This window comes from Abramis brama (genome assembly GCF_963993115.1).
Source record: "Abramis brama genome assembly, chromosome: 20".
Classification (NCBI taxonomy): Eukaryota; Metazoa; Chordata; class Actinopteri; order Cypriniformes; family Leuciscidae; genus Abramis; species Abramis brama.
Window position 1 is genome coordinate 16476872 of NC_139982.1, and position 25564 is coordinate 16502435.

The following is a 25564-nucleotide window of genomic DNA, read 5'->3' on the forward strand; positions in this document are numbered from 1 at the left end:
TACTCCACTATGAATCAGTTCTACAGTCAACCATGTACTCATCACTAACCAGCTCCTCATAGATAGACTGTAAATTCTGAATTTGAACAACAAAGCTAACTAAATGCTCTACTTTATACAAATCCACAATTTTTCAAGTCTGAAAGATGTTAAATAATCTCTAAATGTTAGTGCTGTCAAATCGATTAATCACGATTAATCGCATCTAAAATCGATTAATCATGATTAATCTGTAAATATATATATATATATATATACACACACACAAACTTTTATGTTAGATGCAATTAATCGCAATAATCGATTTGACAGCACTACTAAATTTATGTAATTCAGGAATTTCACACAGAAATTACCTGTCGATGTGTAATAGAGCAAATATTTTCAGGAAAAGTCAAGAAAAATCATCACAAGTGGACATAATTTTGGGGAGAAGTACTACTGTACTGTACATCACTTGTAATCAATAATTAATATGATACAACATATATATTGACAATATTACTTCATAATGTGCTTTAGTTGTAGTTTTTAACCCAGTGGAGAATAAACCACCCAGAAGCCAGAAATGACTGAAATTCAGTCTCAGATTATTTGCAAAACAACAGTTATGATTTCTGTGAGAACAACGCTAAAGCATCGGCCTCTGCAGCAGATTTAGATCATAATGGATTTAACTGTGTAACAAGCCTGTGGCTAAGAGTAGATTAAATATTTACTCTATTCGAGAGCATTTAAATTGAACTAATGTACAAACGTACAACATGTACATGTACAAATATTTCATCAAATCGATTTCGTTAGAACCACGGCTACAGTACATCAGCATTAAAATGAGACGATTAAATCCTGAGGTAAAACAACACAACTACACATATTAAAACAACTTTAAACGCAAACAAAAATACGCAACAACAAAAACAACGTAAACATATGGCTTTCCTTTGAACTTTCAAAGAAAATAAAACAAAAACAATTTGACAAAACAAAACAAGCTCTCTTTGTTCTTGCACTTTGATGTAAAGTGCTCAACAGAAACAATGTAATGTTTATAAGCTTTATACCTTTTCATCTGTGAGATCAAGTAAATGCCAGTCAATTTATTTACGGAAGCTGATCTTTTCTTCTGTCTGTGCATAAAACCTATGTTTATTCTTAAGACGTGAGAGTAAAGATGTGTCTGCTAAATAGTCAAAATGTGTTTTTGAATACTAACAGCCAACCAAAATAATACTTGCAAATACCACATAGACGAATCTGCCAACCATCTGAGAATCTATTTACTATAGAAACATAGTGAGCTTTGGAATGTTTCCTTATCGGTGATCTAGTGTTTAAAATACATTAAGTGGAGAAACACTACACAACCGTTAATTAAATCTGCCGTAATACCACATGGCAAGGCTGATAGTTTCCTATTTACGGGGTCTAAATACCAAAAGCAACTCCTTAAACTATCACACACTTTTAAAACAGTTTAAGCAAAAGCTTATGTATTGTTGTACTGTGGGAACCTATTTGAATTCAAATTGGTCAGATATATCTTTCCTTTCTCCCTCCCCCAAACTACTCTTTTACTGACTTTTTCCCTCCCAAATACCCTGTTTCTGTCCCCTCCCCCCATTGAGGCTGTAAAGGATCTACATTGGCTCGTCATAGTTGTAGGTTGGTGCAGCGGAGTACTGTTGTTGGCCCGGCATGGCCCCCTGTGCGGCGCCCATGGCTGCCTGCTGAGCTGCCTGCTGGACGTGAGGGTTCTTCCAAGCACCGGTGGTCCATTCTTCCTGAGCCTTGCTCATGCTGCCTCCGCTGCCACGGTAGAAGTTGTGAACCTAGGATAGAAGAAAATGTATTGCTTGAAGGTTTATCTTTATAGCTCAGGACATAAATAACTAGGGCTGTGCCGGTCAGCTTGACAACTGCCCCACTGCGGTGGTAGAGCAGGGGCGTGCCTGAAGCCGAATACCTTATTTGGACTGGCACAGATATTGGGTCTCGTTCACTAATAATTGCGTGGATTATTTTGTATTTGTACGCACAGGAGAACTTCTTAGGGAAATCTCTGCCTAGTTCATACGCACATGAATTTGTTCTTAAGAATTTGTTAGTTAATTTGAAGTATTCTAAATGAGCGGCCGCGTCCACGCGGTAAGTCATTTGCATAAAACATGTCCAGACTATCTCCATATAAGGGCTTTCCTCACACGCTTTCCTTACAGCGTTTCGTCAATCTCATCAAATTTGCCTCTGTTTGCAAACCAAGTGGCAACGTTTCTGTCTCTCTCTTGAATCCAGCATTGAAGTGACTTAAACTGCAATTCATCGACTGGCCGCTAGAGACAGGCAGCAAAAGAGTACCCTGGTAATCCAGAGTTCTCGCGAGAGCACAAGTTGAATTTGCTCAGCGAGTTACTCTGGTGTTGCGTAAAGATGCTCATTAAATATGCCCCTCGATCTGAGCTGCACCAATCACATCGGGTTATCTGATATAGGCGGGCCAGAGGCGAGCTAAACAGATGACGACAGCGCTGTGACGTCGAACTCATTAGTAAACATTGCAAGATGGCTATGGACGAATACCAGTTGTTTGAAACGGCTTTGGCCGCTACAATGAACGAGTTAGACTTGGCTTTTTATCTAAAACAGGAACAGAAGACGCTGCTCGAATTGTTCCTTTCCAAGAAGGACGTTTTTGCTGTTTTGCCGACCGGATACGGTAAGAGTCTAATCTACCAGTTAGCACTGCTGGTAGCTAAGCGTATGGGGTTTATTGTTGTGATTGGTCGTAGTGTTATCCAGTTGCGTGCAGTGAGATTTTCAAATGCATGCTTGGTGCCGTCCCTCGAGCTGGCCGATTTTCATTAGTCGACGCCAGACCATTAAGCTTTTAGATTTAGGTCTGGATTTCCAGGCTAGCAAAAGAGAGTCATTCCATGTTAACAAGCCCAACTTTACAGCAGAAAAAAATCTGTTTACAGCCTGGCCCAAAAGGTCTATATAGCTAATTTTGCCCTTCATGACAACTTTGAGAGGGGTGATTTTTTTTATAACTCATCCATTTAAATTATATTAAGCCTTAAAGTTCTGCATAATTATGGGCGTGGCCACTTGAGTGACAGGTGAATTGCTGCTGCTGTCACTACTAGCCGTTTGTCTGCTGTCTGTTAAGGCGGGCATACACTGTGCGATGTCTGTGCGATTTCAGCAAGGAACCTACTCACACTGAACGAGTAGATCGCATGCGATGTAAAGCCAAAGCTCAGGATTTATGTGCTCACACTGTACGGTCCGAACGTCGAGCTGCGACTTGACTGCTCACACTATGCGTGTGAAATATGCGCGAATCAGCGCGATAAATCCTCGTGCCGGGTTGTGCCTATGGATGATATCATAATTAGCCTATCCAGAGATATTGTCGAAACAAGCATCAGCTATCAATATCAAGAAGATTTAGCATTTCCAATTTATATATTAAATTATTAGTAGGCTAGTATTGTTGTATTATTATTATTATTATTATTATTATTATTAGGGAAGGCCTAGGCTATTAAAGTGATAGGCTATAATTAAATTGCCACGCAACAATTTCATAGCGCATCACCGCATAACCAACGCGCTGTGAGGATAATAAAATATTACATAGGCTAGAAGCTTATACTTCTCCTCATTAAAAATGGTCTAAAACATTTAGGTCGATTACAATTAATTATATACATATAATTAATTATTAACAGTCTATAATATGTCCGAACACTGCAATAATTCATCAATGAAAATTAAAAACAGCTTTATTTCAAAAACATTTTTTAACAATAAAAGAGGCAAGTGGCTTGGAAGAAGTGGGTAATGGTTAATCCATTTTGCAACACAAACTGGAGGTAAGCAACAGTAATTTGTAGCTTTGAACTACAGAACTTAAAGATCTCCCTTTTTTCGTTTTTTTCGGGTTTTTTTTTTTTTTTTTTTTTTGCTGCAATGAAATGTTTTCGCGCAGGCGCAGTGAGGGAAAAAACACAGAGTTTAGAGCAATCGGTTCTTATCACTGCTTCAACTGTGCGATATAGTCACGAGGAGCGACCAAAATTTCTAACATGCCAGAAATTCATCCGACCATACGATTGCCGGTCGTGAGAGGTTAATCGCCTCTCTTTCCCCCCTGTACACTGTACGAACACTGTACGACAAACGACACACGACAAAGCTGAAAATCGGCCCGACCCGAAAAAGAGTCGCACGAGTCAGAATTCGGCTCAAAATCGGACGAAAATCGCACAGTGTATACCCGCCTTTAGCCGTCACCTCAGCTAATCCCGCCTCCTTGCCCATTTTCGGTTATCCGGGAGTGGTGAGCGGTGAAGCGCTGCCAAGATGGCGACAGCTGACTCCGTCCACTTTGGGCTTCAAAAATGCTCTTCAGAAACCTACGGGTGACGTCATGGGCACTACATCCATATTTTTTTACAGTCTATGTTGCAAATGCGCTCTGCGTTATTCAGTAAGCTTTTCTTACTCTTAAATACATTCCATCATATACATATGAAATTAAATTGTATTATTTAACAATTTTATTATATAATTTTATAAATGGATTATATAATATAATTAATGCAACATTCTTCAATATAATTATAGTCGTGTTAGGATGAAATATAACTTCTTAACACGATTATAAGGCCGTACAGAGCAAGTGCTTTTTGCGTACGTGTGGTTTCAGTTGTTCCTATATTTTTTCGTAAATTTAGAATACATTTTATTACGAGGTTTTTGGTGAATCGTGATTTGTTCTTAAAATTGTTTGTGCGCACATTTCACGCACAAATTTGTGCGTACGCATGCTTAGTGAATGAGACCCAATGGCTTCAAAACTAATAAAGAATTCTGCTGAATAATTGAAAAAATATTCACAGACACTCCACAAAGCTTTGTTTACAAAAGAAATAATAGGTTAGCAATGAAATGTTACATCGCAATCATGGAAACATTTGGATTCGTGCCGAATGAGAAGTACATGAGCCCATAAATTTAAGCCATTTGTCGGCTTTATATTCTGTTTTGCGATCTGGTCACCTGATTTTCCACGAATTTAACAATAATAATAACAATATTTAACACTGGACATGGAATGAATCTCTCCTTTCTTTTGCCAAATCTTCACTCACGTCTCACCAATTTTCACAGGGAATTATGGACGTTTCTTCCTTTTGTTTACTTTTAATTAGTTACTAGACTAATTACATCCTTTACTGTGGTAAAGTAGAAAAACGCTACTTGAACGTCAAATTCTATTCAACACATTTAACACGTCAAATTCTATTGTTTGTGTTTTTTAGGTTTAGTAAGGCACGTCAAGTTTATTTGTCCCAAACAGTATATCTTTGTGGGGAAATATAAAAGTAATGTTTTTTAATTTAATATTTAACTTTCTTATATTATTTAGGTTACCATTATTTACTGATATTTATTTCGAAATAAATACGAAACAAATGTTACGAAACGGATGTTTGAGCCTGATTTTTATTTCAGGTCAATATATATTCATACCCTACCACCGCACCACCACAGGTAGTTGGTCCACCGCCAAAAAGTGCCACCGTCACAGCTCTATTAATAACATGTTTTAACCAAAGGACAAGTTTTCAAATAATTTGTGTGTCTTAATAAAAGTGAAAGTCAAGTCAGTACATATTCGATGTTTAATATACAGACTTGCTTTTGATTTAAGCATCACCTTTGCTAAAAACTATATATAGTTTGGTTAGGAATCTTTCCTAAAATTCCTTAAAAAAATAAAAATAGACCAAAAGAAAAAAGGACATTTCTTGTCATACAGAGGATAGAGCTATAAAATTAGGGATATTAAAATTGTAGCGATATGTAGGCTAACAATTATTTTCATAGAACCAATAATCGATGAAGGGCAGATATTAAATAAAAAATTATATAATAAAAGTGTTTTACTGTGGATTTTTGCTCAGGAGAAAAAAAGACAAGTAAGAGAGTACTGTAAATTCTGTGCAGGATAAACATTAATCAGCAAAAACGTAACAATTGCTTGAATTTTAGGAAAATATCATGAGATCTGTTTATATTCAAAACAATAATGATGGAGAAACAATAACAGGTACCTTGGTGAGGGCAATGAAGGAGAAAACCGCCACGACAGTGAACATTATGGTTGGAATCAGCATAACAACGGCAGAGCCAATATTAGTGCTGAAAAAGGTGATGGTGGCCAGCCAGCCACTGAAATAGAGAAACATACAGAAGAGATATTCTCCGCGTTAACATGCCACTTAAAAAGTACAGTACATGAAAAGATTGTATAAATTCAGAGTATTACATAACATCCTAATATACTCTAAACAGACCATACTATGTGTGTGCTAAAAATAATATGTGACGCAAGAGTATATGAGTCATTTAAGTTTCTATAGAGTAACTCAACTGGAACTGAACCAGCTTTGTTCTATCTATCTATCTGTCTATCTGTCTATCTATCTATCTATCTATCTATCTATCTATCTATCTATCTATCTATCTATCCATCTTTCTGTCAGTCTGTCTGTCTGTCTGTCTGTCTGTCTGTCTATCTATCTATCTATCTGTCTGTCTATCTATCTATCTATCTATCCATCCATCTTTCTGTCAGTCTATCTGTCTGTCTGTCTGTCTGTCTGTCTATCTATCTATCTATCTATCTATCTATCTATCTATCTATCTATCTATCTATCTATCTATCTATCTATCTATCTATCCATCCATCTTTCTGTCAGTCTGTCTGTCTGTCTGTCTGTCTGATCTATCTATCATCTATCTATCTATCTATCTATCTATCTATCTATCTATCTATCTATCTATCTATCTATCTATCTATCCATCCATCCGTCTGTCTGTCTATCTATCTATCTATCTATCTATCTATCTATCTATCTATCTATCTATCTATCTATCTATCTGATTCCATTTCTTAAACACAATGAGCTGTTCTTACCAAACTCCCCATCCTGGGATTCCAACAGCCTGAATGATACTAATCACCACCTGCGCCATGAAGACGAAAAAGAACATCATGAAGTTGAAAGAACTGTCTGTCCTGCAAAAGAAAGAGTGAACTGCATTAGGGTCGAGCACAATGACATGATTGCAATTCATAGACTACTTTGGACCATCTTTAAACATGAACTTAACTCACTTGAAGGCCTTGTAGATGGGCCTAAACCAGCACACGTATGAGCATGGGGTGAACAGTATCAGCCACAGGATGGCCATACCAAAATTGGTTGCTCCGCCCCCTCCGCACATCCATGCTAGACAGCCAATCAGGTTTGCTGCAAGAGTGGCACTATTCACTGCGAGTGAGAAAAAAAAATTGTCAATTTAATATTAACTTAAAAGTGTGATGAAAGACCCAACAACTTATATCAGCTTATATCAACTATTTAATTTATTTTAAATATTAATTGAAAATTAATTGATTGAAAATAAAGTTAATGTAATATGTAATTAAATTAAAAGTTAAAAATGAATTTAAAATAAGAAAAACTTTATTGCATTCTCTTACAAAGTATATCTAATGTATATCATGTATACATAATATTGCATTTGATGCATACTTTAGGGTTGTAGGAGACTACATTACAAGGAAAACTAAAATTTCATCTGTTGGAACGGGGTTGGAATTTATGACACACAATGACTAAAGTTTAATAGCTAAGTAAACTAAGTTCAAAGCTAACAATACTTCAGAAACTAATACAAATGTGTATTTATTTCAACAAGCACTTACTTTCTCAACTCCCAGACATATTTCAAAATAGTTCCCAATTAGTGTGCTAATGAAAAAATGAGTTTGTAAATATCCTACATGGCAAAAGCAACTCTAATGCTTGTGATACTTAATGATAACCTAGTAAACTGTACAATAACAAGAGTAATATGACACCCCATGCTTTTACCCATGGACTGATAGATCAAAATACAAAACCAGTCTCTACAAGTTTTCATGTGTATGTTTTTCTTAGTGTTTACAGTGAAAACAAAAGAGACACTGTGATGGTACTTTACATGGCAAATAAAGCCACATGATTGCAATCTACACAGTACACACACACGCCGTAATGAACAAAAAATAACATGCAGTGAGAATACTTCAGAAATATATAATACATGCTGAAATATTTAAGAACATACATATCCATAGGTAATACATTCGTTTGCACATTGTACGCCACTGGTCTGGGATCTCGTTGAAGTCTTGGTAAAAACATGGTTTCAGTGGAATGAACCGTGGTAGAGGAGGGAAATTGTTTTCTGTGGGGAAAAAAAACGAATTAAAGCTTAACGTCTTAAGTCCTGGTTCAATAACAAAACTAATACAACATTCCATGGAAGTGACAGGGCTTTTTGGACATGCTATTCTTTGAAATGCCTTACAGTACCATCTAAATACCATGGTACTTGAATATGGTAACAATTCAGTTTGGTTTAAGAAAGTTAAAAGCTCTCACCTGCCATGGAGATTCTTTTTTTCTTTCAGATCACCAACGTCAAACTTTAATTTTTAAAAGCCTGTAAAAACACACATTACAGACACAACAAATTCACACATTGCAATGAAACACTTTAAGAAGTGTTTATTATACAACACGCTGCAACTTAATTTTCCAGTATAATGTATTCCAGTGTGAAAGCGAAGCTTGTTCTTTGATATGCATCTAAATTTTCAGCAAAATAAAAAAACAATGGAATAACTTTAGTAAACACAAGCTAGATCCAGCTTTGTCCCAAATACAGCAAATGTTTTTATTCCTCATTCAGGATTACAAACAAGACACCTATAAACCTTAAAGGCACAGTATGTAATTTTCGCCGCTAGAGGTTGCTTATTCAAAACGAAGGCGTGGCTTCATGACGCCATGAATGAGCGTGGAATCATGGGAGTTGTCGTCTTTACCTCTACAGCCGATGGAAAGGAATCTGACGGAAATCATGTTGCTAAATGACATGCAATAATTTTAAAATATATTGCATGATGGAGAAAGCTCTCTCTGATTACGCTATGTTAGCCACTTGACAAAATAGTGTTGTCTCTGGTTACTCGCGGTAAATCAAGAAAACAAGTGATTCAAACAATAAGACTAACCGTGTTGCGCTGTATAACATATGATTCGTTTTCTGTTGATAAATGTATCCAAACAGTTGCTCACCTGTCAAATAAAACACATAATATATTAAAGTGTCTTCATGATTACTCTCTACGAAAGTAAAACTGGAAATCGAGGGTAAAGCGGATATGATGTCAATGACACGGTCAGTGTCCTGGTTAAAATTGCTGATTTCTCCGAATTTAAACATTGTTGGAAACGTTTGGTATAACGTAAGTACACACATCAACAAAATATATAACGTTGTTCTAGTGGTTTTTGGACATTTTAATCTTAAAATCTTACATATTGTGCCTTTAAGCAGCCTGTAACACTGACCGTGTTTACATCCATGCACATTATTTTCAGATTAAATTTCATGTTCTGCTGATACAGCAACTTGTTAGTAAAATCCAAAACTAACATATCCTAAAACAATTTCTAAAAATAGAAGATCTTGACAACAACAACAAAACAAAAAAACTGACAAACTGATGTCATGATGACTGAATAGCTTGATTTTTTTAAACCTAAAAGTACTTTTGTACAGAGATAGGCCTACACATCATATACTTATTTATGGTGAATATTACAAATATGATTTATATTCCATATTACAAATATGATTTATATTCCAAATTCTGATGAATATTAAATTTTTTAGAAAACTGAACTCTAATAATATTGGCCTAATCTGTTTATGGCAATCAAGTTAATGCATTCACATGACGCTAACATTTTTTTTTAGATTGTTAAATTCTGAGTATAATATTTTCGAACAACTAAATAATCATTGTCACATTGTAGCTGTTGATAGTTATTAAAATTAACTCTGATTTGATCCTTGGAAGGAATCAGGAATACAGGCCTGCTAACTGAATCATCCTTTTTTTGGACTGGATCCAATACAGCTGTCAATAGGACACGATTAGAGTTAGTAGAATGAAGAATGATTCGAACCTAAAATAATCGTTTATAAGCGATTATTCTAAACCGTTTATTTGTAGCGAATATTACCAAACGTTTATTCGTATAGCGACTATATTTTTAACCTAATTCTTTATAAGTTATTATGTACCATTTATTCATAGCAATTATTATCAACCATTTATTTGTAGCGATCATTCTTAACCGAATACTGAAGCTTTTTCTAGCTCGATTTTAGCCAAACCCAGTTGCAAAGTGAAGGGCATGTCGCCGTGGTGGAATACAGATATGAAAAGATAATCTAGTTGTCCTAACGTTATATTTCATAAATCCAAATGGGAAGTGTTGTTATAAAACGCAAGATAAGGAGAAAACAAGAGCAAGATAATATTTTGCGAACACATTTTCATTCATTTCGGAGCGGTAAAGAGGTCGAGCACAGCGCCCTTCAAGGGAAAAGATGGAGCTGAACGGGGAGGTGTTTTATTCAACAGTGCAAGCTAAGACTGCATCCATTTCTGCTTTTCCCTGGCACGTTAGACATTTAAATATGTTCAGACTGCATAGATGTAAAAAAGCAAGGTTAAGAAAGTGGAAAAAATCGGTGGAAACCCGTTCCCTTCCTACCTTCTGGCGCGTTCACCCAAGAATATGTTGCCAATGCACGCGCCCACTAGCATCTATTAAACCGCTTTCCATTCAATGATCGATGCACTTGTGATGGAGATGTTTTTCAAATCCGTTATATTATGAGATGATGATAATAAGAATATGGGAGTGAAAACAATCACGTCACGGTACTCCTACACACACATACGTACGCAAGCGCGTCGAAGAGCATCAGTTCCGCGAGGGATGAGTGTGTGTGTGATGCTATTTTTTACAGTCTATGGTGTGATGCTGAATAAATCAGCTCGTGTGTGTGAGCACTCTACACTCGCGATATTTCAATTTTCACTCGCTCCTCGAGAGATGTGTGTGGCCGCTCTCCACGGTACTGAAGCAAAGTCAATTTATATATTATTACTTAAGTAAAAATATTCTTTATGTGTAAAAGGTGATATATTTCTTAACTGTGTGTATGATATATATAGATATACGCACACACAGACACATACATTTATTACCTTTTACACATACAGAATGTATTAGTTAGGCTAATAATTTGTGTATGTATGCATTGTATACATTTAATATATGCATCATACAGAATAGTCACAACCCCTGCTTGAGACTCTTATTTTGTGTTTCTGTATTGTTCCTGTTTCCTGTTTATCTTGTAGCCAGTTTGTAGTTTTCTTTGTTGATTAGATGCATTGATTGTTTCCAGATGTTTCTTGTTTTTGCCCCTTCATTCCTGTATGTATTTTCAGTGCTACTTGTGTTTCCCTTGTTCAGAATTTGGTGTTGTCCTTTATTGATGTATCACATGCATTGTTTTCAAATGTTTTTTGCTTGCCTTTTTTTTGCACCCCTTGTTTGAATTTACTGTTGTTGTTTTGTTTGTTGCCTATGTTTCCCCATGCCTGGATGTACTTTTATTATTTTGTTAATAAACATTTTACCGATTATTTTAATGGATAAGTTATCAAATCATAACAAAATTTAGAAAACAAATAAGACAATTTAAAAAGTAATATTAAAATAAAAATATTTAATTCAAGTGAAACGCAAGTAAAAGTACAATTATGTTGAAATAAACGCTGTTATCGACGAGATCTGAGTATAATACCTACACATTTAAGAAAGTAAATAGAACAAGAATGCAAGCTGATTGATCGATCTGAACCCCAATAAAGAATTACAACATTTTATAGGAACATCTCTATCATTAAGATATAGGTAGCGCCCCTTAAGGCCCTTTCTGCATAGATTACCATTCATCAGGCCATATCATCTCTAAAAGTCTTGGTGATCTTGCCAACTGTCCAGTAGGTTGGAGCAGATAAGCTATTCTGGTTTTAAGATTAATGCATTATCGTATGTCTGCAGAAATCATCAATATACAGACCATTTCTCGTGAATATGAATAACAGTCAGTTCTAAGAAAAACAGGATAAACACCCCTCCCTTCTCCAACACAAGAGAAAAAAAATACAAGAGTACAATGAACATGAACATGAACATGAACATGAACATGAACATGAACATGAACATGAACATGAACATGAACATGAACATGAACATGAACATGAACATGAACATGAACATGAACCTTACCAACAATGGTCATTACACAAAACAACACTTGGTAAAGACACATGGCAAATATGAGGGCTTAAATACACACAAGACTAATGACTGAACAAGACACACCTGTGCACAATGAAACAATGAACCAATCAGAACATGACGACAAGGGACGCACTAGACATGACGGCAAGGGAGTCACATGACAAGACCGTGACATGACTGTGACAAGAACCATGAAACAACAACCATATTACAGTCAGCTATATGATCATTAAATTAATGAATACGGAACCACAATTATAGGAGCGAATTTATAAAGAAAAAGACTAATTCAATTCTTAAAAAAATAACAGTATATTGACCAAAATTAATTTCTTATACTTCATAACATAACACAACATAGTTTCATTAATATATAACTGTTGAGCAAATCACATTGTATATTATTTCCAGTGTCGAATCTGAGCCAGTTATCTTTGGCCCAGACTTTTTTCAGAAGCCTTTCCCTCAGCAAAACGCTGACCTGGTTCTTTCATGAATAATTGATCTCCAAGATTCCTCTGGCAATAATATTCAGCGCTCTGTAACATTACAATGAATAAGAAAACACTCCTGGTAACACAATGCATGCGCTAAAATGCTCCTCAAATCATCTAGTATCTATAATCCGTGTTGTATCTGGAATTTCTTGAGGGCAGAAAAGAGAAAGAAAGACAGCTTGTCAGGTCGATAGATTTCAGATAAAGTAAGACAATAGATCTATCTATCATTATCACATAGAGATACATATTGTTTCAATATATTTATATTGTGGAGGGTTCACTGCAAAACATTATATGATCAATAAGTTAGGTCAACAAATGTTTTCACATTGCTTTAACTCATCAAAATAAGTTAAGCACTTAACTGTTTATAAGTTATACAAGATTCAACTCATTTCAGTTGACATGACTTAAACATTTAAGTTGATTGTACTTAAAAATTGAAGGCAGCAACTTTTTTTTTTTTTTTAAATCTATGAGAGTCCCAGAATCTCTCATAGATTTGAGCTTACTATAAGTCCAAAGATATTGGATGCGAGGTTAATGCTATTTGAAATAACAAAATGCATTCAGTTTTTTTAAATGTTTACGGATGGTTCTAAAGAACCTGTCAATCATGAGGTTGGAATATGGATAGATGTTCTGAAATTTAAAACACAAATGAGTTTGAAATTGCTCAATGAATTGTCTGTGCTATAATAAACAGCTGTAATAAAAGCACTGACAGGAATGAGTATGAAACATCCATACAGATTTCAATCATCACCCAAATACGGTTTGCTCTCCAGTACAGTAGGTGGCGACACTCCTAAAGAGTGGGTCGCTATTAAAAAACAAGAAGATGTTTTCCATTGACGCTCAGTGAATGGCGCCCTCTGCTGGTGGAGTCAGTCGCTGTTGCTCCAGCAGTTCTTGGACACGTTTTGCTTCCGGTGGCTGTCAGATGCCTGAACTTCAGGCACATAAGGTAAGATACATATGTGCATGGCAAATGTTTGATATTTTTTATGTATTTACAAGTAGAGTGAAGAGTACTCGATGAGTAATCGTTTGGGTCTTAAAGCTTGAGTGAATTTCTCCACTAATGAGATGATAAGATGAGCTAACCAGCTAACATGCTTAACATGTAAACAAAGTCAGCAGAGATTGACTATTACACGAACTATTGCATTAAAACCGTCACACTTTCGAGCATTAGAAGTCCGAGAGCAAATATAGACACGTTTATATTATGGTTTGGCTTTCACTATCTGTTATGAACTATAAGCAGATAATCTGCTGGCTAAGCTATCAGTCCCAATGACAAGAAGTTATTAAATGTTTTAATTATGCATTCATTTAGGCCTAATTCTTTTAATTAATTTAATTCTTCAGTTTGTTAAAACTCCATTTTTAGAATTACCACAAGGTGGTAACTATGCAAACATTTAAAGGTGCTGTATGTAACTTTTCTACTAAAATGAATCCTTTTTTTATTGCCCGTGTGTGAAGGGGTTGTAATCTCACATTAAAATGATCCACTTTGCGGGTTTTGCTATTACCTCGGAAAGCAAGTATTCTTATTTTTATGTGAAGGTGCTGGGTCGGATTTAACGCGGAATCCAGTGACGTGACCTGCGCGCGCGCTCCCGAGCCTCTCGCCTCGTCTAGCCTACTGACTTTGCACTCAACAGGGACGACACTGCAATTTATGACATGGACTTGTGACTTATGCAACTTATGACATGTCTTATAACACTAAGAAACGACCTGCTCCCAGCACAACACACTCCAACACAAACTCCACATATTGATAAAAAAACAAAACAAAAGTTTTTTTCTGCTGAAGCTCGTAAGGCCAGACGTGAATCGGATGAACTTCGGGTGAAAAAACACGGCTCAACATCGGCAGGGCATTTGAATCATGGAGAAACCTTATCTACAAACCTAGAATGTACATTTCCTGAAGAAAATGTGAAGTGGTGCTTGCAGTGGCAAAATTCGGCACGGTTGATAGGGTTCCATACTTATCATGGTACGAGCATGGAGCATTAGTTCAACGTCAAGCTGATAAAAGTAGCCTATTATTGTAACGTTGCAGTGGGAGTTTACCTGAGTTTCCAGCATGTTGTGTGATGCTTTCTCCGGTGTGTTGCGTCTCAGTCTGGAAGGTACCCACACAGTGCTCGCTCATAAATTCGAGCATGCGCAAGAGCACACGCTTGTAAAATTATTGGTTGCAATCTGAAACATCACCGCTAGAGGTCGCTGAAAACTACATACAGCACCTTTAAATGAAATGTTTAATTATTAGGGGCCAAGCACCGAAGGTGCGGAGGCACCTATTGTATCTGTTCCCGTTCTTATTATTCTTCCGACTGGGAGTCTATGGCAGCCCATAGAACCGATTGCGGGAAAGTTGTTTTGGTTTGACATTCTGATAGAGGACAGTCCCAACATTAAATACACCAATTTTGGTGTTTCTAAGTCATTCCCTCTAGCGCCACCACCTGTCCAAAGTTTCACTAATATTTTTCTAATAACTTTTGAACCGTAAGGCCAATCAACAAAATTCTTTTTTCCTCTGATTCCTGAGCTCATGACGATTCGATTGCACCCTATGACGTCATATTTTTCATCTTTCATTTTCCGTCATAAAAATATGTCCGCCATTTTGAATTTTCCTAAAAAGCTACTTTTTCGAACTCGTCCTAGACGGTTTGTCCGATTTGCACGAAAATTGAACCAGATCATCTTCAGGCAGTGCTGACCAAAAGTTATGGAATTCAAATTGATTCGTCAAACCGTTTTCGATAAACGCTCGAACAAATTTTACGTAGCGCCTGCAAAAACAGACGTAAGGCTGTATCTCCGCAACGCTTTATCGGATTCAGACCAAACTTGGTACATGTCATCACAAGCATGACCTGAGGCTACATGCTGCGTTTCGGCGCAGCGCCACCTACTGGTCCGGAGATATGAAAAATGGCTATTTTTGCTTATAACTTCTGAACAGTTTGTCCAAAAATCATAAAATTGGTCTTGTTAGATTCAGGGCGACATGCCGAGTCGACTGATATCCAATTTTACCATATCGGCCATTTTGACTGTCAGCCATTTTGAATTTTGTGCTAAAATGCTGTATTTTAAGAATGCATGAAGGGATTGTTACGAAACTTGGTATGGGTCATCAGCACAATGTCCTGAAGGAGCGTGAGAAGTTTCGAAACAGCGCCACCTAGTGGTGAATTTTTTTTCTCAAATGCTTATAACTTTGGGTGTGGTCGACTTATTTTCACTAAGGATGCACCGATTGGGAAATTCTGGGCCGATACCGATGTTTAACATAACAACTTGGCCGATGGCCGATGCCGATGTTTTTTCTTTTTGTTATTTATTCCTTCTTTTGTGCCACTGAAACATACAAGTCTTTCGGCTCTTGATCACAAATTCAATCAGACCAATTTATGAAACAAAAACAACCTTTAATGTCACTTTCTGGTTGACATTAGTTATAACCTTATTTATGACAAGTTCTTTTTCAGTGGTTATGAGGAGCAATATGAGAGAGAAATTTGGTAATCATTGTCTGACCCAACAAAAAAACATTATAATATTCATTTTATTTTTCGTGTTCGCATTTATGAGGGAAAAAACAACGTGTCAGTTCTCTGTTACGGACGTGAGCGCTCTGAAAGCGGCACTAAAAGACTGCTTTAAAACTTTCACAGAGACCTCAAACAGAACAGCTGCTTTTCTTTAAATTGAATTTCGTTTTGAATTAATTATATCTTAATTTTAATCAATGTTTCATGAACCAATTGCCTGAATTTAATAATATTTAATATAGCAGAATCACGACATGGAGGCACCGGCGAGTGAACTGGAGTTTGTCTCATAAATTAACCGAAACTAAGCGTATAATGCACATTCACATTCACAGTGTATTTAGACACATTTAGACGCATTCATAATCATTACTTTTACCGGTTCTTTGTGGCAAGCTTTATGCGTGCGGTCGTGCGCTTGAGTGCGGCTATATTACGTAAACGCTCATTATCCTGTAGGCTATATAAGTAATTAAATTAATATAAAGGGGCGATTTGTCCACGAATGACTTAAATGAACAACTAGCCTACTAGTCGACTAGAAAAAAACTTTTAGTCGGAAGCAGCCCTTTATTCCACATATTTTCGAACCAGGCAACAGGACATCTGGGTTGAGCGAGCGACCCTGCGGAATGAACGAGCGGAGCGGAATATTCAGAAATGCGCTCTCCACTCACGAGCTCTGATCGGAACAAACCCGAACCTCACTGTCTGCTGAACTTGCGCAGAAACATCAAAATATAACCAGTTTTTTAAAATGGTTTTTAAAACTACACTATTTTAGCACAAATTATGAGCTTATTGGCAATTTTTTTTACAATTATTGACAAAATTAGAATATAGTAAAAGTTTTTTTTGTTTGTTTTTTTTTATTTTTTTTATTTTTTTTGAAAGTTTTGGGTGGGCCTGTTGAAAAGTGGGGCCGTGCCTGAGCTACAGGACATCGTCTTTCAAAACATAACCTGCGCAAAAGAGAAAAAAAAAATGAATGCGTCATTGTACCCAGCACTTCTGAAAATGCACTTCCGAATGCGTCTCTGTCCCCAGCACATTTCAAACCAAACTGACGCCCATGTGACATCGGCGAATGTCATTTCTATTTCCCGATGGCCGATGGCAGTTAACGAGGCAAATATCGCCCGTTACCGATGTTCTGCCGATGCATCGGTGCATCCCTAATTTTCACAAGAGTCATCTCTTTAGACTCCTGAATCGTTGCCGAGTCCAACGATACCAAACATGCTAGGTTTCGCCTTACGGTTTGTGTAGCGTTGTGATTTAGCGCTTAAAAAACATTTGGCTATATCTTCGAAACCGCTTGTCCGATCGAGACGAAACCACCGTCAGAAGTTTGGAAACATAGGTTGATAGCTAAACACCAATGCCCAAATGATTGATAGTAAGGGGTAGTAAAATCCAATCAAAGTCATGTGTCAGTCATTTTTTACGTGTTTTTTCATATAAATGTCTATAATTCCAAAGCAAATTGAGATATTTTCACCAAAATTGACACAAATATGTATGGGCTCACTCTGAGGATATATAAAAAAAATTGTGGGACTGAGCCTCTTAGTGGCACTATAACAGAACAAAACATGAAATTCCCATTGACTTCAATACAGTTTTGTGAATTAAAATGCTATACTAAACAAATGCATTGGTGTAATATTACGAAACTCAGAATGTGCCAACAACACCATCCCCTGAAGGTACCCAAAATATTTCGAGACAGCGCCACCTAGTGATCAAATGTTATGACAAAATTTCCAAAAAGGCTAATAACTTTTGAATAAATCTGGCTTTTGAAATGCCATTGGTCTTAATAGATTCCTTGGGTCAAGCCGAGAACATAGATACCAAGTTTTCTTTATTTGGCCGAACTTCCTGTCCGCCATCTTGATGATAAAAGCACTATTCAGGCTTTATCTCTGCAATGCCTTGACATATTGACACCAAACTTTGTATGTGTCATTGTCACTTCACTCTGACCACATCACATCAGTTTTGTAACTGCGCCACCTATTGGTCGAAAGTGATAATCCATTAAATCATATTTTTAATTATTGTTTCTATGATTTTTCAGGCATTTTGCCTAAAATCCTCTTTAAATGTCTTTAATTGCTCATTGTTGCAGTTGGTCTGACACTTTCAGACATGTCGGCATGTCTTGTCGTCTTATTCTGCTTGGCCCCGGTAATGGCTGCTTGCAGCTATAATTATTTTTATAGTTATTACAGTGAATTTACAAATAATGATTATAAGTAATTCCAAATCCGTAAGACTTTAGGAACACAAATGAAGATTTTTTTGATGAAATCTGAGAAATTTCTACTTTTTCTACTTGTATACTAAATTCTACTGTATTGACAGCTACACAACTACCCCTTTGACACTTCAAAAAGTTCATAAAGAGATCGTAAAACGGTTTAAAAGCGGTTTAGCCCAGATTTTCTGAAGAGACATGATCTCTTTATATGATGAACAGATTGAATTTAGGCTTTTATTCACATTTACACATTCATCAACTCACACATCAGTTGTGGTAAACAGAGGATCAAGCATGAGAACCAATGAGGTTCATTCTCGTGTAACGCAGCACGTTTGAGCTTCTTCAAGAACCAATGAGGTTCATTCTCGTGTTACGCAGCACGTTTGAGCTTCTTCAAGAACCAATGAGGTTCATTCTCGTGTTACGCAGCACGTTTGAGCTTCAGCAAGAACCAATGAGGTTTATTCTCGTGTTACGCAGCACGTTTGAGCTTCTTCAAGAACCAATGAGGTTCATTCTCGTGTTACGCAGCACGTTTGAGCTTCAGCAAGAACCAATGAGGTTTATTCTCGTGTTACGCAGCACGTTTGAGCTTCTTCAAGAACCAATGAAGTTCATTCTCGTGTTACACAGCACGTTTGAGCACGCTCAATTCATATGGATTAGTTTTAAGATATCTTTATGAACTTTTTTAAGTGCCACAGTTTCAGCATAGCTGTCAATGGAGGGACAGAAATCGCTCAATTTCATCAAAAATATTTGTGTTCCGAAGATGTACAAAAGTCTTACGGGTTTGGAACGATATGAGGGTGATTAAATGATGACAGAATTTAAATTTTTGGGTGAACACTCCCTTGAAAAATTTATGCAATAACGAATATCTCTTCTTATAGTTTATTGGTATGATAAATGTGTCGTAGTGTCGGGAATGCAGCCGCCTCTCCCCACAGCTGCGGTCAGAGAGCTGGTTTGCTCCTGTCTGCATCGAGACCCAGTAGCGGCGGACCTGCGCTGCAGTCTCTTCGTGGCCGCCGTCCAGAGCTACAAACGTGATTCGGCGCTCAGACCCTTCCCTCCTCGCTACCTTCGAGGAGAGATCAAGGACTTTGAAGATCTGGTTAGTCGTTTGAAGAAATTGAGCTCTCCATGTTGTCGGCTTTCCCAAACAAACATATTTTTTAAATTTGATTCTACTATGTTTCTCACAGCAAAAAGATGTGGATACTTTACCAAACGTGAGGGATCTGGTGCGTCTGGGACACGGTGATGGAGATCATCATCTGGCTCTAGTGCACTGGGTTCTGTCCTCCAAGAGTTTTGCTGTGAAGACCCTGCAGAAAGAGGAGGTATTGCTAATCTTCATGTAGATCTTTGACGAATCTGATTCCTCTTAATGATTCTATAATTCTAAAGAGTTCTTTTAATTCTTTTGAGAAATAAATGTTGTGGAGAAAAAAAGATGAAAGAAAGAAACGCAGTGTGTATTTGTTTCAACTGAACAGATGCGACAAAACAATTAAAAATTAAAATCATTTGTTCAGGATGGATCAACCCTAGAAGCACTCTATCTTTGTGATTCACTAAAAAGAATCAGTTGATAAGAATCATTTGTTTAGACTACACTGGTCAGTTTGTGTGTTTGTGAATCACTAAAAAGAACCAGCTCATAATAATTATTCATTGGAGGAAGGAAAAACACTGGTAGGACTTCATGTTTCTGATTCATAAAAGGAACCGGTTCATAAGAGTCATTAGTTCGGACTGCACTGACTGATCACATTCACGCTGTATGTTTATGATTCACTAAAAGGAACCAGCTCATAGGAGTCATTTGTTCAGTTACATGCTTTATGCATGTTTGATTCACAATTTTAGTCATTTTAGTTTGGTTTTCAATTTGCGTCAGCGAAATAATTGTTAAGAAAACAGAACCAAACATCATTTTCGGTCCTGGTATTCTGGACTAGTCATTGAGACGTCCCACAGATTACTCTGTGTAGTTTTGCACATCCCTGCATGTTCACTGGTGTTCATTCTCACTCCATCAGTTTGCCAGACTCAGCCAGCTGACCCAAAGTGAGGGTATTTCAGCTCCAGCCCCAGACTTCCTCTTTGAACTGCAGTACTGTGATTTGCTCAACTCCAAGTTCGAGAGGACGCGGGCCGGACGAGATCTCATCTATGCATTCCACGGCAGCAGACTGGAGAACTTCCACTCCATCATACACAACGGATTACACTGCCACCTGAACAAGGTCAGCATGTGGATGATGTGCTTGATGCTCATTTATACCTGTTTTTTATGCTCTCCAGGCAATCATTCTTTTCACTACAAATAATTATGCCCGACAGATGTGTTTGACTGTCCCTTATCAGTTCATGTTTAGATAATATGTGTGAAGATGATAATTATAACTACAATGTTATCTGCTCATTGGTTCAACACAGTAAGCCACTTATTTTTTATTATGATTTGATATTTCAGACCTCACTGTTCGGGGAGGGCACATACCTGACCAGTGACCTCAGCATGGCCATCCTTTACAGTCCTCACGGCAACGGGTGGAGGGAAAGCGTCCTCGGGCCTCTGATCAGCTGCGTTGCCTTGTGTGAAATCATCGATCATCCTGATGTGAAGTGTCAGGTGAAGAAGAAAGGTAATGTGTCAGATGAACAGCTGAATATATTACTGTTCAAAAGTTTGGGATTGATTGTTTAATGGTTTTTAAGAGTCTTATGCTCACCAAGGCTGCATTTATTTGATCAAAAATACAGTGAAAACAGTAATATTGTGAAATATTATTTCAATTTAAAATAAGTATACATTTATTCATTGTTCCAGTCTTCAATGATTCTTCAGAAATCATTCTAATATGCTGATTTGCTGCTCAAGAAACATTTGTCATTATTATCAATATTGAAAACAGTTGTGCTGCTTAATATTTTTGTGGACACCATGATGCATTTTTTTCCCCAGGATTCTTTTATGAATAAAAAGTTCAAAAGACCAGCATTTATTTGAAATGGAAATCTTATGTAACTTTGCAAATGTCTTTACAGTCACTTTTTGATCAATTTAATGTGTTCATTGTCAGTCTTCATGAGCCCCACTATGATTATGTTTGTAATGGAGTATTTTGCAGTATATAGAGGTGTGTGGGGTAAGATAAGCTTATTTAAGTTGTCCTGTAGACAATAAAACATTAATGACTATAAATCATAAAGTCCTCTTTCTTTATTGTTGTTCATATTTGCATTAACCAGCGAGAAAGTTTTAATAGTCATCAATACTGAAAGGAAATAATTGTTTTATTGCTGTTATGCTATTGTTTTTCCTAAATTAAGAATAAAACGCTTAATAAATATGAAGTCACCTCTGTCTAATTGACCCTTTTTTAAATACATAGTCATGTGACAAATTATATGTAGTTTGCTAAAACTAAAAGACCCCACTCTCCCCTACTTAAAAAAAAAAAAAATATATATATATATATATATATATATATATATATATATATATATATATATAATGTAAAACAGTATGCAACAATAAACCTTTTAAACCGTAATATGCTACATTCTTGTCAACAAAATAAAAGCAAACACTGATTTAACTTTTAGTCCAGTTTTGTGTTAAAATGACCATCCATTCTGAGACCATCCCAGCAGATCTCTAAAATCCAGCTCTCACTTTGTGTGTTTCAGACTCCGAGAGCATTGACCGCCAGCGTCTGAGGGCCAGGAACAGTGAGGGTGGCGAGGTGCCCGAGAAGTACTTCGTGGTGACCAACAACGAGCTTCTGAGAGTGAAATACCTGCTGGTGTATTCTCAGAGGCGCTACAGATCACGGTGAGACGTCCTCATTCACATGGACACCACTGGTGGATCTCAGTAGACGGCACGCGACTTTCTTTGCAGTACTTTCATAATTCAAAAAATCCACTTTAGAGAAATAGTTCACAGTCATAATTTGTCCTCTGTGGAACACACATGGAGAAGTGTTGAGGAATGTGCCTGTCACACTTTTTCTTACAATTACAATGAGTAAGAGACTAGAACTTTAAAAAGGATGTATTTCCCGTGAAACAAATCATAGACTGGTAATATGAACTATATAAACTAATTCATTCAAAAGATCTGACTCTTTTTGATGTTTCTCACACAAAGCTATCGTATGATTAGGGCTGGGTATTGACACACATTTCACGATTAAATTTCGATTTGACTCAATATCTATGAATTGGGGTATGTATCGGGCACAGTACATGGCAAAGGTTCTACAGGGAAAAAATATCTCAACTAATGCTGTAAACTATACAGGGAACTCCGTTTGGTGCATCACTATAAAATTAAAGTTTAAAATTGACTGATTTGTAGGCTACTTGCATTTAAATTTATAAAAAACTTGTTAATGACAAAATTATGTTTCTACTAATTTTTTTGAAATATAAACACTTAAATGGTGGCTGTCATGAAAATATGACAGATTTATTCAAACATACATTAAATATTGAAGACCAGGTTAAGTAAAAATACAATGAATATGCAATATAGTGCATATATTTAGCAAAATAATATATCAGCTTTTCTGAGGTAAACATTACATTACATTGTTTACAAGCAGTTTTATTTACGTCTTTCTGCGGTTGAAACACTGATTGAGCGATTACATGTGACGTGATACGGATTTCGGTAAGTTGTACTTCATCTTTCAACGTACCTTCTGATGTTCATTCATGGAACTTTTAGTAAAGCGGAAGAGATGATCAGTACATGTGCTTTATCGAATTTAGAAGCGGAGACTTTGTTTCATGTCAGTAGCAGCAATGCACAAAGATTACTGAGATTCATTGGATGGGAGGCAAGATGCAGTACAAAGTTCTGTTCATTCATCAACCGCATAGACTGAAAGATTGATTCTTGGGATTTAAAAATCGATATCGGTTCTTCCAATTAAGGATTTAGATGAATTTTCGTCAATTCGATCACAAGTGGATGACACTTACTAGGTGTAAACGGGGTCTAAAACGTTTCGAGCTTGTCGACTTTCAACCACTTCCAGAGGTAGTAGAAAAAATCTGCTTTTGTAGTGTAAACGCTCATGCGGTCGAATGTGTTCGAAGAGCCACAAAAAAACAATCTACTCTCCACCTACTGACTTAACGAGTAAACATTATGGGAAGTGCGCTAGACAGACGGGATTAAAACTTTGTCGGTTGAAGACCAAAGTTTGGTTTGAAGACGAAAAACTTACTAAGCACAATGTTCTCTCACCATTTCTGATTTCTAACACACACTCACAGCGTTCGGCGGGTCTTGCGACTGTCAGAGCAGAAACAAAAGCTGCTGCTCTTCGTATGTTTTTATATCGTCTCCGGGCACGTTCATATGTAAATTGTGCAAGCTTATTTCATCCATTAGATCGAAATATCTTAAAAAAAACATACATTTACCCTCCCATAGACCCTCCACTAGAAGAAATCAGGACAGAAGTGGTTAAAACTGGACAAAAGAGACGGATGTACACCGAGGTACTCCCTCGTCTACTTGTGATCCGATTGACCAAAACGCATCTCAATACCAGGTGTAAACAGGGCCAAAATGAGAATCAATTAAAATCCAGAAATCAGTATTTTTAACCCAGCCCTAATATGACTTCCAAAGACTTGGAATATAGCGAGTTAGTCATATGGACCACTTTTAGGATACTTGTGATGCTTTTGTATCATTTTTAAGCTTGCTAGACTTAAAATGATGTTCTGCTCTGATTCCAGACATGCTCAAGGGAGGTCGTGGCTCGTCAGACATCATTTTGCCATCATGATGGGCCTCTATATCCTGCTCCTCGTATTCATCGGTGCCTTCAACTCGTCCGCTTTTCAGTCCTACTGGCACAGAATGTTCCGGTAACCCAGACTGCTCGCATCACATAAACGCTCTCGTCCAAAGTGCCTTTTACGCACAAAGATTATCATGAAAGAGGAAAAAAGACTCAGGAACTATTGTATCCGCTCAACACGACATTCCTCCATGCATCACTTGATTTTTACACGCTATCCTTCATTTTCTTTACTTAGATTACGTAGATTTACATAAACACTGTGCATCTGTCAGAAGTAAAACTGCAAAATGAGCATTAATGTTAGCCACCGAGAATGTTACATGTTAGCATGTAGCCTGTTTTTACTTTTTGAAAGGGTTCACTACACTAGTTACAACCAAATGATCAAGAAGAAAGCGCTGCCTTTTCAACCTAGACATTGGCAAAATTGTTGCTTATATTAATAAAAATAATCATGTAGGGAGATCTATGTGCTTTTTTTATAATAGATAAATATTTTTGAGTTTTGAGGCAAATATATAAATTTTCATGTTGCTAGGCTATTGTACTATGTCTAGATCAAGTCAACTATGCAGAAAACCCATGTTATGTTGGTCAGTATCATTAAAACTGTAATTAAAATTAGTCTTGATATCGCATAAATGTCTCCGACTTGAATAATTCAGAGAACCTGAATTGTAAAATTATTTAAATTAAATAAATGCAACAGGATTACAGTGTGTTTCTTAAGGGACGGAGTGAAATGCATTAGTAAACTGGCTGTTGTTGTAGTTTATGGCTCTTGGCACGCTGAACGTTTTGTCTGGCTTGTTGTTATCAGTCAAAAACAAAAGCAGTAAAATATGACCGATTGCAAAAGCGGCATGTTTTTCATCTTGAGAAGCGGAGACTCATTTGTGTGCACCATAGATTAGAATTTTTTATTAAAAAATGACATTTTATTTAAAGTGGTACTTGCTTTCATGCATAAAATTTGTTAAATGCATATATTTCAATTACTGTTGAGATCATTTATAAAAATGATCAATTATTCCATATTAAACATTTAATGATAAACTTA

The 25564-nt window shown here is 36.7% G+C and overlaps 2 protein-coding genes across 5 annotated transcripts; one reads left to right on the plus strand and one right to left on the minus strand.

Moving 5' to 3' along the window:
* Positions 1–427: 427 nt before the first annotated feature.
* On the minus strand, positions 428–10994 carry scamp5a (secretory carrier membrane protein 5a). Of its 3 annotated transcripts, XM_084094342.1 has the most exons (8): positions 10698–10812; positions 9143–9206; positions 8508–8568; positions 8191–8310; positions 7193–7349; positions 6992–7093; positions 6126–6243; positions 1513–1832 (listed from the first exon to the last, which is right to left on the minus strand). In XM_084094342.1, exons 3-8 carry the CDS (start codon positions 8512–8514, stop codon positions 1641–1643), a joined length of 696 nt encoding a protein of 231 aa, XP_083950468.1. In that variant the 5' UTR covers positions 8515–8568; positions 9143–9206; positions 10698–10812; the 3' UTR covers positions 1513–1640. The 3 variants fall into 3 exon arrangements, with proteins under 3 accessions (XP_083950467.1, XP_083950468.1, XP_083950466.1); XM_084094341.1 differs by lacking the exons at positions 9143–9206; positions 10698–10812 and adding an exon at positions 10892–10994 and having other exon boundaries at positions 428–1832; XM_084094340.1 differs by lacking the exon at positions 9143–9206 and having other exon boundaries at positions 10698–10966.
* Positions 10995–13685: 2691 nt separating this feature from the next.
* Positions 13686–25564, plus strand: parp16 (poly (ADP-ribose) polymerase family, member 16). 2 transcript variants are annotated; one of them, XM_084094778.1, is made up of 7 exons: positions 13686–13772; positions 19582–19778; positions 19870–20007; positions 20710–20916; positions 21147–21318; positions 22367–22511; positions 24437–25564. In XM_084094778.1, the coding sequence occupies exons 2-7, from the start codon at positions 19590–19592 to the stop codon at positions 24570–24572; spliced, it is 987 nt and encodes a 328-aa protein (XP_083950904.1). In that variant the 5' UTR covers positions 13686–13772; positions 19582–19589; the 3' UTR covers positions 24573–25564. The 2 variants fall into 2 exon arrangements, with proteins under 2 accessions (XP_083950904.1, XP_083950905.1); XM_084094779.1 differs by having other exon boundaries at positions 13695–13772; positions 19555–19778.

What these genes read in the sequence shown, in the direction of transcription:
- parp16 (XM_084094778.1), top strand. Translation starts at nt 19,590, where the DNA reads ATGCAGCCGCCTCTCCCCACAGCTGCGGTCAGAGAGCTGGTTTGCTCC. An exon ending in AGACCCTGCAGAAAGAGGAG is followed by an intron (nt 20,008 to 20,709) that starts GTATTGCTAATC and finishes TCACTCCATCAG; the next exon opens with TTTGCCAGACTCAGCCAGCT. An exon ending in CAGAGGCGCTACAGATCACG is followed by an intron (nt 22,512 to 24,436) that starts GTGAGACGTCCT and finishes CTCTGATTCCAG; the next exon opens with ACATGCTCAAGGGAGGTCGT.
- scamp5a (XM_084094341.1), bottom strand. An exon ending in AATGTATTACCTATGGATAT is followed by an intron (nt 7,350 to 8,190) that starts GTATGTTCTTAA and finishes TCTCACTCGCAG; the next exon opens with TGAATAGTGCCACTCTTGCA. An exon ending in CCCATCTACAAGGCCTTCAA is followed by an intron (nt 7,094 to 7,192) that starts GTGAGTTAAGTT and finishes TTTCTTTTGCAG; the next exon opens with GACAGACAGTTCTTTCAACT.